The sequence below is a fragment of the Motacilla alba genome, chromosome 1A, assembly GCF_015832195.1.
Source record: "Motacilla alba alba isolate MOTALB_02 chromosome 1A, Motacilla_alba_V1.0_pri, whole genome shotgun sequence".
NCBI classification, from domain to species: Eukaryota; Metazoa; Chordata; class Aves; order Passeriformes; family Motacillidae; genus Motacilla; species Motacilla alba.
The window spans coordinates 55899766-55911597 of NC_052031.1; the positions used below are offsets into that span (position 1 = coordinate 55899766).

The 11832-nt window shown below is 38.0% G+C and overlaps 1 protein-coding gene across 3 annotated transcripts in view; it reads left to right on the forward strand.

The window, feature by feature from the left end:
• The window catches only part of SCUBE1 (signal peptide, CUB domain and EGF like domain containing 1), a 192804-nt gene extending 183487 nt beyond the window's left edge, over positions 1-9317 (forward strand). For all 3 annotated transcript variants that reach the window (XM_038153802.1, XM_038153801.1, XM_038153800.1), the window contains 3 exons: positions 909-1061; positions 1532-1611; positions 2654-9317. In XM_038153802.1, the coding sequence (XP_038009730.1) occupies positions 909-1061; positions 1532-1611; positions 2654-2806 (386 nt within the window). In that variant the 3' untranslated portion in view covers positions 2807-9317. The remainder of the gene's footprint in view (positions 1-908; positions 1062-1531; positions 1612-2653) is intronic.
• Positions 9318-11832: the final 2515 nt, after the last annotated feature.

Genomic DNA, 11832 nt, shown 5'->3' on the forward strand with positions numbered 1-11832 from the left:
ATTGGAGGATGTGGGCATTCTTCTGGTGATTTTTTGCTATATATTTTTTGCTAAGAAGCACCAAACCTGAAAGGCAACTGTTCATATGGAGTTTTTGTTCAAAACAGTGTATTTACTCACAAAAATTGTGTCTTTTATTTGCTAGAACAATTTTCATAATTTTTTATCCCTGAGGGCCTGTATTGACATCTCTGTATATCAGAAGAAAGACACCTGGTCACTATGGATGGAAGGAAATTATACCTGTGCAGATGAGTTTTTTTTTAAAGCAAACACTTACTTTAACAAAACACATCAGTTGTCCTTCTGACTCCAAACTGTGGTTCCAACAGTGACCAAAGCCAGTCACATCAGGGTAAAGTTATACTTCAGGCATGATTTGCCCTTAGTGAAGCTGTGCTGGCTGTCACCAACCACCTCTTCACATCCAGGTTAACTCTTCTGTGGATCACTGACTCTGCAGAATGTGACAGTCTTTTCTTCAGAATTACCATACCAAATATTACATTCTGGTTTTATTGTGTTTCTATTCATAAGTGGTTTGTTGCTATCACATGAATTCCCCAAAATGGCCATGTGAGGGGCTGGCTACCATGTCTGCCGGCATGTAGCTCATTTGTCCTTACCTGTTTGGGACAAGCATATGGGCACTCTGGGATATAATGCTAGAGAAGTTAAAAAAATAAAATATTGATAGTAGTTTTACACATCAAAAAATTATAGCTCTATGGAAAAACCTACTTATCTTTATAGGCAAACATGGACAACATCCATTCTATCACAAAAAACTTCTGCTGTCAGGAATATGTCAGCTGAGAAGTGTCTTGTCAATTTGACATCTCTGACCCCTAGATGAGGAAGGGTGCAAAAATTATTATATAAAGAACATAATTTAACTTTATTTCTAGCTTCTCCTACTTCAATTACTACATATGAAACATGTCAGACCTATGAGAGACCTATTGCATTTACCTCAAGATCAAGGAAACTCTGGATTCAGTTCAAGTCAAATGAAGGAAACAGTGGCAAAGGATTTCAGGTCCCCTATGTGACTTACGATGGTGAGAATGGAGTTGGTTTTCATCTTTGTGTTATATCTGAATTACAGAAAATTTTTCTTTAGAATTTCTCTTACAGTGCTTGCAGGGATAGAAGAATGAGGAAAAACATTATGCGCCTCATTCCATTTTATTTGCAAATACTTTGAAATAACATACATATAACATATATAATGTTTGAAAAGTTATTTTGTATCCCTGTCTCTTCATCTCTAGAGTGGAGATAATACAGCATTATTATCTGGAGGGAGTAGTTTTTTGAGGATGTATTTATAGGGATAATTAAAAACCACTGTAATAAAGAAACAGAGAAATTTAAGGTGATTAAATTAGAATACAGCAACCTGAGAGACGCTGAATAATTAACTGGACACAAAATTTCTCAGCTCTGTCTTCAAGAGGAGGTCTAGCTCATGTCTGACTATTGCCCTCCCAAAGGATGTCACAGTCACTCACCTGATCTTTTTTTTCAGAGGATTACCAACAACTAATAGAAGACATTGTTCGAGATGGCCGATTATATGCATCAGAAAACCATCAAGAAATTCTAAAGGTAAGAAATTTCTGCTTCCTTTGAGGCCAACCAAGAATTCCTTTTCCTAAGCATTTTTCTAAAATAGTTCTCAATACCTTGATACAGTCATTATCTTTAAAGCTCAAGGGTGACCCCAAATTCAATTATCTGTGTTCTGAGGTTTATGCTGGTATTTGAAGCAGCCCAAAATCAAGTAACTGAGCTTGGCTCAGAACATGTTTAAGTCCTTTGTGGAAGCAGGAACTAAATGAAATATATGTTAATATGATTAATAAGATTGTATGTTCAAAAAATTAGTCAGCCAAGAATGAAGGACCTTGTTTCAAGAGCCTTCTTCAGCCTCAGTCTGGCATTTAAATGTTTAAATGACACATTAAGTTTGCTGTGCATTAGAAAATGTATTTACCTAAATCACTATCTTGCCTCAATAAGAAATGGTTTTCCAAAGATACAAGCAACACTGGTAACAACTAACTAATTAAAACTGAAAATAAGGCTGGTCAGAGGACAAAATTGAGCCATGTAAATGTTGGTCTTGGAAGGACAGGAGCTGAGGAAGAGCCAGCTCCCTTGGCCGTCTCTGTCCAGCGCTGTTCTCTCCCTCCAGCTTTTGGGATGCTCAGGTCCCAGCTGCAGTGCACAGTGCCAGGCACAGGCTCAGCTGAGGCTCTGAATCAAGGCTTTCCCAAGGTACAGGAGAAGGTCGTTAGAAAGCTCAGCATCACTGAGGACCAGCCTTGTCTCCCATCCATGGAGGGAAGGCTTGGACAGCAGCATGGAATAGGTGGGAAGGACAGTCAGAGGCAGCTTGCAGTTCTAATGCAGATATCTGCAGTTTTGTGGTTGGTGCTCTTGCCAGGAGCCCTACAAAAAGTATCCAGCACAGCAGGCAGACTCATCCCTCTGAAACTCCACTGCAAGGTGGAGCAGTTTCCTTACACTCTTTTACCCAGACTCAAGTTTTGCAAAACAGATCTGATTGTTCTTCAGTTTTGAAACCTATGCAGACACTAAATCCAAACCCTGCTTTTATCTAACATATCTGTGTTGTCTTCTATAGGACAAGAAACTGATTAAAGCTCTCTTTGATGTACTGGCACACCCTCAAAACTATTTCAAGTACACAGCACAAGAGTCAAAAGAAATGTTTCCAAGATCATTTATAAAGCTACTGCGATCGAAAGTTTCCAGGTTTCTACGACCATACAAATAGTCTAGTGGTCTTCAATTTTTGGTTACTTTGCATTCCTGTCAAATATTGTCTTTCCTCCATAGTAGAAATATTTGCTGATTTGAAAGCTCTTTTTTGCAGACTTTGTTCACAATTGTTAATGAAGATCACCTATAATGTTTTATAATTGTTAAAGTCAAGGTTCTGAATGGGATTCTTACTACAAAAAAAAAATTATGCATCCCTGACTACACCTAGTTGTAGATCCAAATTTGTGTCTGCACTAGTGTATCCTCACTTTTCATCTGAAATCTCACTATGTAAAAATATTCTTCTAGCTTTTTCTTTATCATCAACAATAACTTTTGTCAAAAAAAGGAGGAATCTATTAAAATATGATTAAACTACCTGCAGATAAGTTCTGGTATAGAAAGAATATGTCGTATAAATAATACTTGGATTTTGAATTGCACTTGAAGTTTATATTTGAATCTTTAGAAGAAAATGAAACAATCTAAATTTTATTATTTCTCATTTGTGGCTTGGTGGAACCTCTGTCCAAGTAGAAATCAAAAAGGAAAAAAAAAGAAGAAAAAAACGTATAATTTTGTTTTATGAAATACATGAGATGGAGTCCCATGCCCTAATGTCCTAATGTTTTTATCTTTCCTCTTCTAAACTTCATCAGAGGTTTGCCACTGTCAATTACTTAATTGAAACAGATTTAGCTCTGGATTTCCATGCATCACTCGGTCCCTTTAAAGACATTTACAATAGGATATGTGAGAAATTAACAACAACATTAGTAGTCTTGGTTTTCTTTCCATTAAGAGAGCATCTAATTAAGTACAATATATAAATATATAAACATATGCTTCTATTTGTGAGTACATTAGTAATGTTATCTCTAGTTACTGTAAATATTATTCATGCTTAAATCTTTACTCCCACACACCCTATTTACTCATATCTATATGTAACTTTGTGTAGACAATTAAATGACTTCTCCAAGTGCTTGTCACTTCTATTAACACCCAATTGAAGGCTTTTGAGGTTTTATAATACTGGATAATGGTTTACTCTGGGACAATCCTCTTTCAATATGTATTATTCCAGGAAAAATAGCATCAGTGAAGATGCAACTGCTGCCCAGTATAGGGTCAGCTGTTGCCTCTCCCTTGGGAATCTCCCACATGCAGACCCACAGAGTCACCCTCAAGACGGCACACGTGGGAGGAGCTGCTGCTGGACCTGCTTGCTGCCTCTAAAACACACTGGGAACACAACTGTGTCCAAGCCCCAGATTGTCAGGGGCTCAGGGGTGAACAGGACACAGTTCTGCAGAAGAGGTGGAGGGCAGGTTTTGTGTTTGCAGAGACCTGGCTCTCCCTTTTATCCTTGATTTGTAGCCACAATGCCCATCAAGCACAGGGACTGCAGGAGATCTTTAGTCTTGTGCTCAGGCCCTGCTCACAGAACGACAGTGGGTTTGCCATGATGAATCCTGGGTTTCCTGCTGTTTCCTGGCACAGAAGCTAAATCAAATGGGAGAGGAGCCTTTATTTAGTATTAGTATTTCAGCCTCTTTGCTTTTCAGTCCCTTCCTCTTGTGTCCCTTCCCATCATTTTCCCTTTTGAGTCTACAAGTTTATTAAATGGATAAATGAACTCTCCTGGCAGCATCCTTTCAGAAAAAGACTAACACACAGTTTTGCTTTGCTGCTTATTTTTTTTTTTTGCCTGTCTACCCTGTAGTTTAACACATGCTTGGATGTTCTCAAAGACCTGTATTAGGGGTGGTTGCGGTTATCTTCTGACACTTTCTTTTTGTCCTTGAGCAAGTACTGCTTAAATTTACACAGTTGGTTTCTGTTGACTACAAGTGGTTGAATAGTCCATTTCTATAAGAACACATCTTAAGTATTCTGTTGAGTTTTTCTACTTAACCTCCTTGTAATTTTGCTTGTCTTCTTTCCTTTTCTGTTGAAGAATATAATTTTTTTCTTTCTATTCCTGAACAGCCTGACCTTAAAGTCTTAACAATTTTTTCCCACTCATGGACCTCAGATCTTTGGTGATCTTTCTTTTTAATATATACATTAACCCTTGTTAAAAAATGTCATTTCTCCATAAAAGTCCTTTGTTAAAGGCTGTTAAACCTAACTTTTTCTTGAGGATGTTAAACTACTTTTATTTATTTTTTATTCACCAAAGGTCACTAAAAAGAACAAATTTTCATTACTTTTTTCTTTGTAAAAATAGTCATTTTTACCAAAAAAGTTTTAAAAAGCAAAAATCTATTCAGGTACTCAATTATGCAGGAGTATATAGCTAAAAAACTACTTTAGCTAAACAGTAGTTTGAAATCTGATAGGTTATTCAGGGTTTTATTCAGATCCATTAGAATGAGTCAGGATTCCAGCCATTCTACTGAAAGTTATGAAGGAAAAGATATGAAAAATATGGCAAAAAATAACTTCCTCACTTGGCAAATCATTTACAGTGATCTTTAGCATTTCACACTTGAGTGAGCAAATTTCAGAACCTGGTAATGTACACTGAGTTTAGTAAAATCTTTGCTGAAATTTTTGTTTAACAACCAACATGTTTGGACATAATACCATTGTATGACAGTGATGCCAGACTCCAGAAACCACTGGCAGCATTGTAACGTTTTCCAGGTTCCAAGCTCCATGGAAAATCCAGTGCCAGAGAGAAACCATAAGAGGGACATGTCCCAGTTCTGGACACTGGTAGTGGGACCTCAGTAGAGCTGTGAGAGATGAATCCAGGCAAGAGAAATTGCATTTGGCTCTGGCACCACTTGCCCTGACTTAAAACCACACTACAAAAAAGCAGGGTTTTGTCCAGTTCATCCTGTCAGACAACCTGAGAATGAGGCTGATATTCCCCAAAGCCACATCAGGGCAGGGATTCCACAATCAGGACAAGGCACTTGTGGACTTCTGAAACAAACACAGGCTTTGTGTTGCTGAAGGAAGGTGCTGAAAGAAAGAGAATAATTTGAACCTCAAAACTTGACACATAAATGCTTTTGAACATAGAGGGGGTTCATATCTGATATATTTAGAAAATGAGTCAGGCTTGAACGCTTGCCACTCTGCATAGAAATGCTCTTGGATGTACAAATTTCCAATGAAATAAGTAATAACAAGTGGTATATAGGGCAGTCTGAACTGGTTTTAGTTGATTTGAAAAACAGAATAGAATTTTTATATCAGCTCTAGAAGTTAAAAGTGCTTTGACTTTCTTACTAGATTTACAGTTACAGAAACTGGCAGTCACCAAATAAGAGGTGAGTTCAGCTCTTCATCTGTTAGTGTAGGACGCCTTCATTGTCAAAGACAGAGAACCTATTGTGTAGTTGCTACTACACAATAACAGCACAACTACAAAGAATGTTTTCTTCTACAGACAAGACCTAGACACATTTGGGAATCAAAAACCATACAAGGAGAAATACAGCTGCCTTTAAGCAAACCAGCTTTGTGAACGTGGCAGAATATAACATTTTAGCTTTTACCCTGAATGTGAAATACTTCATTTGAACATACCAGTAAATACAGTCCTGTATCTGTTCTTACAGAATTACACATTGTCTGCAGGACAGGTGCAACAACACATTCATGTGTTAATACAGGTAGACTGAAGAAGTGCTCATTTGTGATTGCCCAATTCCGTGGCACAAATAGAGCTCTTTATTTTCAATTTGCAAATACCTATATGCTTAAAAGCTGCACCTGCAGCACTTACCATTTTAAGCCTTTCTTTCTGCTTTAAATACTGCACTTATTTTTAGTGAGGTGATGGTGAATCATCCCTAAACCATTCTCACAGGCCACCAAATCACTGCCTGCACACCTGCTGCAGTCCAGGACACTGCAGCAATCACAAGTTGCTGAGTTGTGCCTTGAAAGTGCTGAGGACACAAAAGTGCCTCTGTGTGTCATTTGAACACAGGGAGCAGCAGGATTCTGTGTTCAGTGCATTGCCACCTCTTCTGCCACACTGCATCTTGCCTTCAATAACAAGACTTATCCTGCCTGGAGATTTAGCTCGCTGAAACTGGATTTAAAATAACTGAATAATAACTGAAGTCTTTCTTTCATCCCATTTTCTTGCCCTGTCTTCCTTCTTCCATCATACATTAGATTTTTACCTGAAGACCAGCTTTTCAAAAGAAATTTATTTCCTCATTGTGCCACCTCCATAGAATAAAGTTATGACTACTTAAGATTTAGACTAATCCTTTCTACACAGCAGCTTCATTCTAGAGTAAGCTTACTTAAAAGTAAGTAAGCTTACTTAAAGCTAGCTTACCTTGTAAGCCAGGTTTAGTTTAGTTTAGTTTTAGATTAGCTTAAATAAATACAGGATTGGTCAGAGAATTTTCAGAGGGTCCACATTCGGAGTTGTCAACAGGTTTTAAAGAGCACAGCTCACCTGAAATCCTGTCTGTGAGCAGAATGCAAGGATGCTGCCACATGAGTGAGAAGCATCCTTTACATGTGTTCAGCATTCCAAAAGGACAGTCAAACCCTACCCTGTGCCTTTTTAAAAACCTGCCCAACACATTCAAATTTCTCAGATCAGTTTCACCTATTAAAAACCCAGTTTTAATCTTGCAGATAGCAAGTTAGGAACTTCAGGAGCAAAAGTAGTGCTGTGATTCTTATACAGGGTCTGCTGACAGGTGTTTGACAGCAAAACTCAACTGCTCTGTGACAGCTCCCATGTCTGGACTCTAAATATCTTTGAATGCTCTTACAAACTTAACTGGAGTAAAATCTTCAACAACTGGACCCAGTGTCAAACTTCTCAGCCACCTCAGGGGTGTGGATGATTTCTTAATGATGGGAATGAGTGGGAATGATAGGAATGAGTGACACACACAGTTCCTTATATCTGTATCATGAGTTCAAGGAGTTGCATTTTTTCATAGTTTAAAACCACTGATTGATAGGAACGGAAGTAACTGGAGGAGTTCTTGTAGAATCTCAGTACTTTATGACTTTAATGAAGTAGTTTTCTAGAATGACAGACTGTTATAAGCACTTGGGAAAAGGAATAGTTTGTCTTCCAGATGAATTTGTGGAAGAAGTGAAATTTCTGTATGGTAATACAAACTTATTCCTCAGTAAGAGACCTGTTTTCAGAGACAAGTCTTGTGTTTCATCTCTCATCTCAATAGAAGCAGAGTGGAAAATAAAAAATGTCAAAAAACTGTTATCTAAGGATCTGAATATATACAATTCCAGTTTGTTATTTCATTTATTTATTCTTTCATCATAAAGCTTTTAATCTATAAAATTAATATGTAATATACAAAAGTAAAATGTACAGAAGTACCTTTAGATCTAATAATTTAAACCATCTGTATTCAGAGAAAGGAGATAACAAGTTTAAAGATATACAAACAACTGCAATTCAATTTTCTCAATATCTAGAAAAAAGTGGCTTTGATTAATTAAACTTTATTTTAATTATTGTGAAAATCTCTTTTTTAGAGTTTGTTTTTGTTACTTTTTTAATTAAAATTATTTTGTAAATATCGTTTTCTATGTTTTATAACTTAGGCCATTAATTTACATTGACAGCAGCAGGGTCTCCACATGTTGATTATAAAGATACTTTAGGAGATTGGGGTGGATGTGAGGCAGTTGCCAAATTTATAATTCCAGATTACAGATCCTGTTATTTCTTCAGTCTCACTGACATGACAGGAAGAGTTTTCTTGGGCACTTTAACATTCTAATTTAAACAGAATTGACTATCAAGTGTCATTCTAAAGTGCTTCCCATTTTCGTAACATAAAAAGAATATGTATGGTAAGGTTAGTGCTGGTTCTTTTTCCATTGTTAGGATAAGAAACAACACAGAACTCAGAAATAAAAGGGACTTTAATAGATTACACACAAGCATAGTGGAAAAACAAGGAGGGAGCAGTGAAAGTGTTAAAACTTCACATTGGATCAGATCACAGAGCCTTTTTTAGCCAAAACCATTGAGGCCAGTGGTACTTTCTCCTGCAAAAAAAAGTTCATTATGATCATATCCAGCACCAGTTTAAGCAGGAATTTCTGGCAGGCTGGATTTCAGGGAGAAGCACACAGGGTGTAATACTGGTTTCTGCATCAATTTGCTCCACGTAAACCACTGCGCAGGAGTGAGATTTTAAACTGAACTGTTGTAGATGCTGCTGAGACTTCTAAGCTTTATTACCAATGTAAATTGTGTACAAACAGCTATTTCCATATGAAATGTACGATAATAGTTTAGAGCAAGGATAGTGAATAACTGTACAAAATTTGATACTTAGAAAATAAAACACAGTGCTAAGTTTTACCAATATTTTAACAATTCTGTCAGATTTATAGTAGAAAATGTTGTTGTAAATGTACCTTATAAGAAAATACATTTCCTTTTGCCTCTGTATATTAATAGCTTTGATTTCTACATCAAAGTTAAAAATTAAGCATGTTATAAAATTTTTGTTAAAATCACTTTCATAATAAACATGAAATTGAATGGATACCCCTGCCTGCCATTTATTTGTGCACAGGACAAGGCTTCTTGCACAAGTGTGGACAAGAATCAGAAGAGAACTTCTCTTTTTTGATAGTATTTATATATTTTGGTCTAATTTTCATCCTAAAGCAACAGAGCTTTTTCTTTGTCATCAAACTGCTGGAGTTTGTGGGACACTGATACAAGTTCCTTCCAAACAGTCTTCAAGGAGATTTATTTAAAGAAGAAATCCTGGCTACAGTGAAGGACTACATGACCAATATCCCTCCAGGACTTTTAACTACTTGTTAAACTAACTCTGGTGTTACCATGTATAGCTCATGAAGCTGCCCTTTGTCACAGCCCTCTATTGAGAAGCAGCCTCAAAGAAAGAGGCAGGAAGCTCTCATGTTCCAGCATGGCATGTGCCATTCTGCTGCTATCCTCAAGCAAGCAGTTTAGCTTGTTAAGAGAAAGCATTTATGATGTGACAGTATCAGCTTTGCTGATTTTATATATATTGTTCATTATATAAATACTGTCAGTATGACTGATGACTCTCAGTGTCTGGCAGGTTTGAAAGGCATCGGGAAACTGGCTGCAAAATATCAATTACTGCCTTTTTCAGCTGGTAGGAATTCACTCAGGTAATATGGCAGCTGCATTCCAAGAAGACACAGCATCCCTTTTACGGGACTATAGACGTGCCATATGAAATGGCACTCAACTGTCTTTGTAAGTAACAAAGAAAAGCCAGCTCCTATCAAAGACAGAAAAGCTGAACCTCAAAGTGCCTAAAATTCATTGGAAATCAAGTTGATTACTGGTAATGAAGTATCTGTGCACAGTGACAAAATCTGGAATGGGAATCTGGGGAGGTCCCAGCCAACTGGAAGCTGGCAAACGTCTCTATTTTCAAGAAGGGCAAGGAAGAAGGACTCCAGAGACTCCAGGCCTGTCAGTGTCACTTAAGTGCCTGGGAAAATCATGGAAAAGGTTATTCTAGGAGTTATTGAAAAACACCTGGGGGACAACCCAGGCATCGGTCACAGCCAGCACAGCTTCATGAGAGGAAAGTCCTGCTTGTCAAACGGATCTTTTTCTAAACAAGAGTAAAACAGGCAATTTTATAACAGACACTTAAGTTTCAGCAGTCATGACAGTCTTCATTTGAATACAAGATTCTCATCTACTGGAACAGGCATTGCCTAGTGTAAATTGCAGAGGGGTCCATTCTCAGTTCCAATCTTGCCATGACTTCCCAACAAGTGTACAAAACATAACCGCCTGAGGAACACCACTCTGGGACAACCCAGCAGGTAACTGAAAGCAGGTTGGGCATAGATTATTTATTCTTCTTTTATCCAGGAATCAACATCAACCGACTCCTGGTGTCACAGAAAGGGGCCATCCTGTACAACCACCATAACTGGCTATTTTTGCTTCTTGTATACAATATCTAAATGGACAGTCAGCACGGGATGAGATATGCTACACTCCAAAAGCACTTCTTAACATGTAGAATAACAGCACCTCCACTTCACTTGTGTGTGTAGAACAGTATTCCTAAGTAATGGTCCAACTTTTATAAAAGTAATATATTATACAGCATGCTGTGTATGCCTAAAGACATGGGAAAGGGAAGAACAGAGATCTGCCTTTGAAGGCACCCAAGCAGCTGGTGAAAAACTGCAGCAGTGGCTGTGGCAGTACAGCAGGATGCCTCAGGACTGAGGACAGCATGTTGGATTGCCTACATGGACACAAGATCCTTGGAGCTGCATGGCAAGGTGTTTTTTCATTGTTGTACCCCTAGAATGAGGGCAGCCTCCCTCTATCCCAGAACTGCATGAGCAGTGGGAGAGTATCTTTGAGAGTAAAACACCTGCACTTGTCAGTGTATGTTATGTCAGCACATAATGTGGGTGCATTAAATTTGTCTCTTCCGGGAAAACACTCAGGGGAAGTATTGTTTGTGCCAGGCAATTTGTTTGGTTTATTATCCTTTGCACACTGATCTCTTGCCAGACTTAGAGAGAAGGCTGAGTCCAACCTGCTAAGATCACTCATGCACCTTCTGGTGGAAACACCTGGGTATTCTCTGGGGCTCTTTCCAAGCTCCGCGCTCACATTGGGTACTCATTCCAAGGTGAAAACATGGGTTTCCCTCCTCACTCAGGTGACCATCCAGCAACACAACAAGACAGCACAGTCCCATTGTCCCAGGGTAGCCAAAGTATGGAATAGACCTCATACAGACTCCAGCTGGCAGGTGGGTGTTGCAAAACCTTCCCAAAAGTTGTACCTGTCCACAAAGCAAGCAGGCAAAAGCTATACACAATGGCTGCTTTTTTGATGCAGAAGAATACATTTTCCCTTCTTAAAACAGCCTTCTTACAAACCTCTCTGAAATTTTAAAGTCAAATATACTGCTATGATAAAATATTTATAGCAAATTATGTTATTATCATATAAGCCCCTAACACAGCTTTCACGCTCTGAAGTTCTAGTTTTACCATTGAGAAAGCTGTTGACTTGAA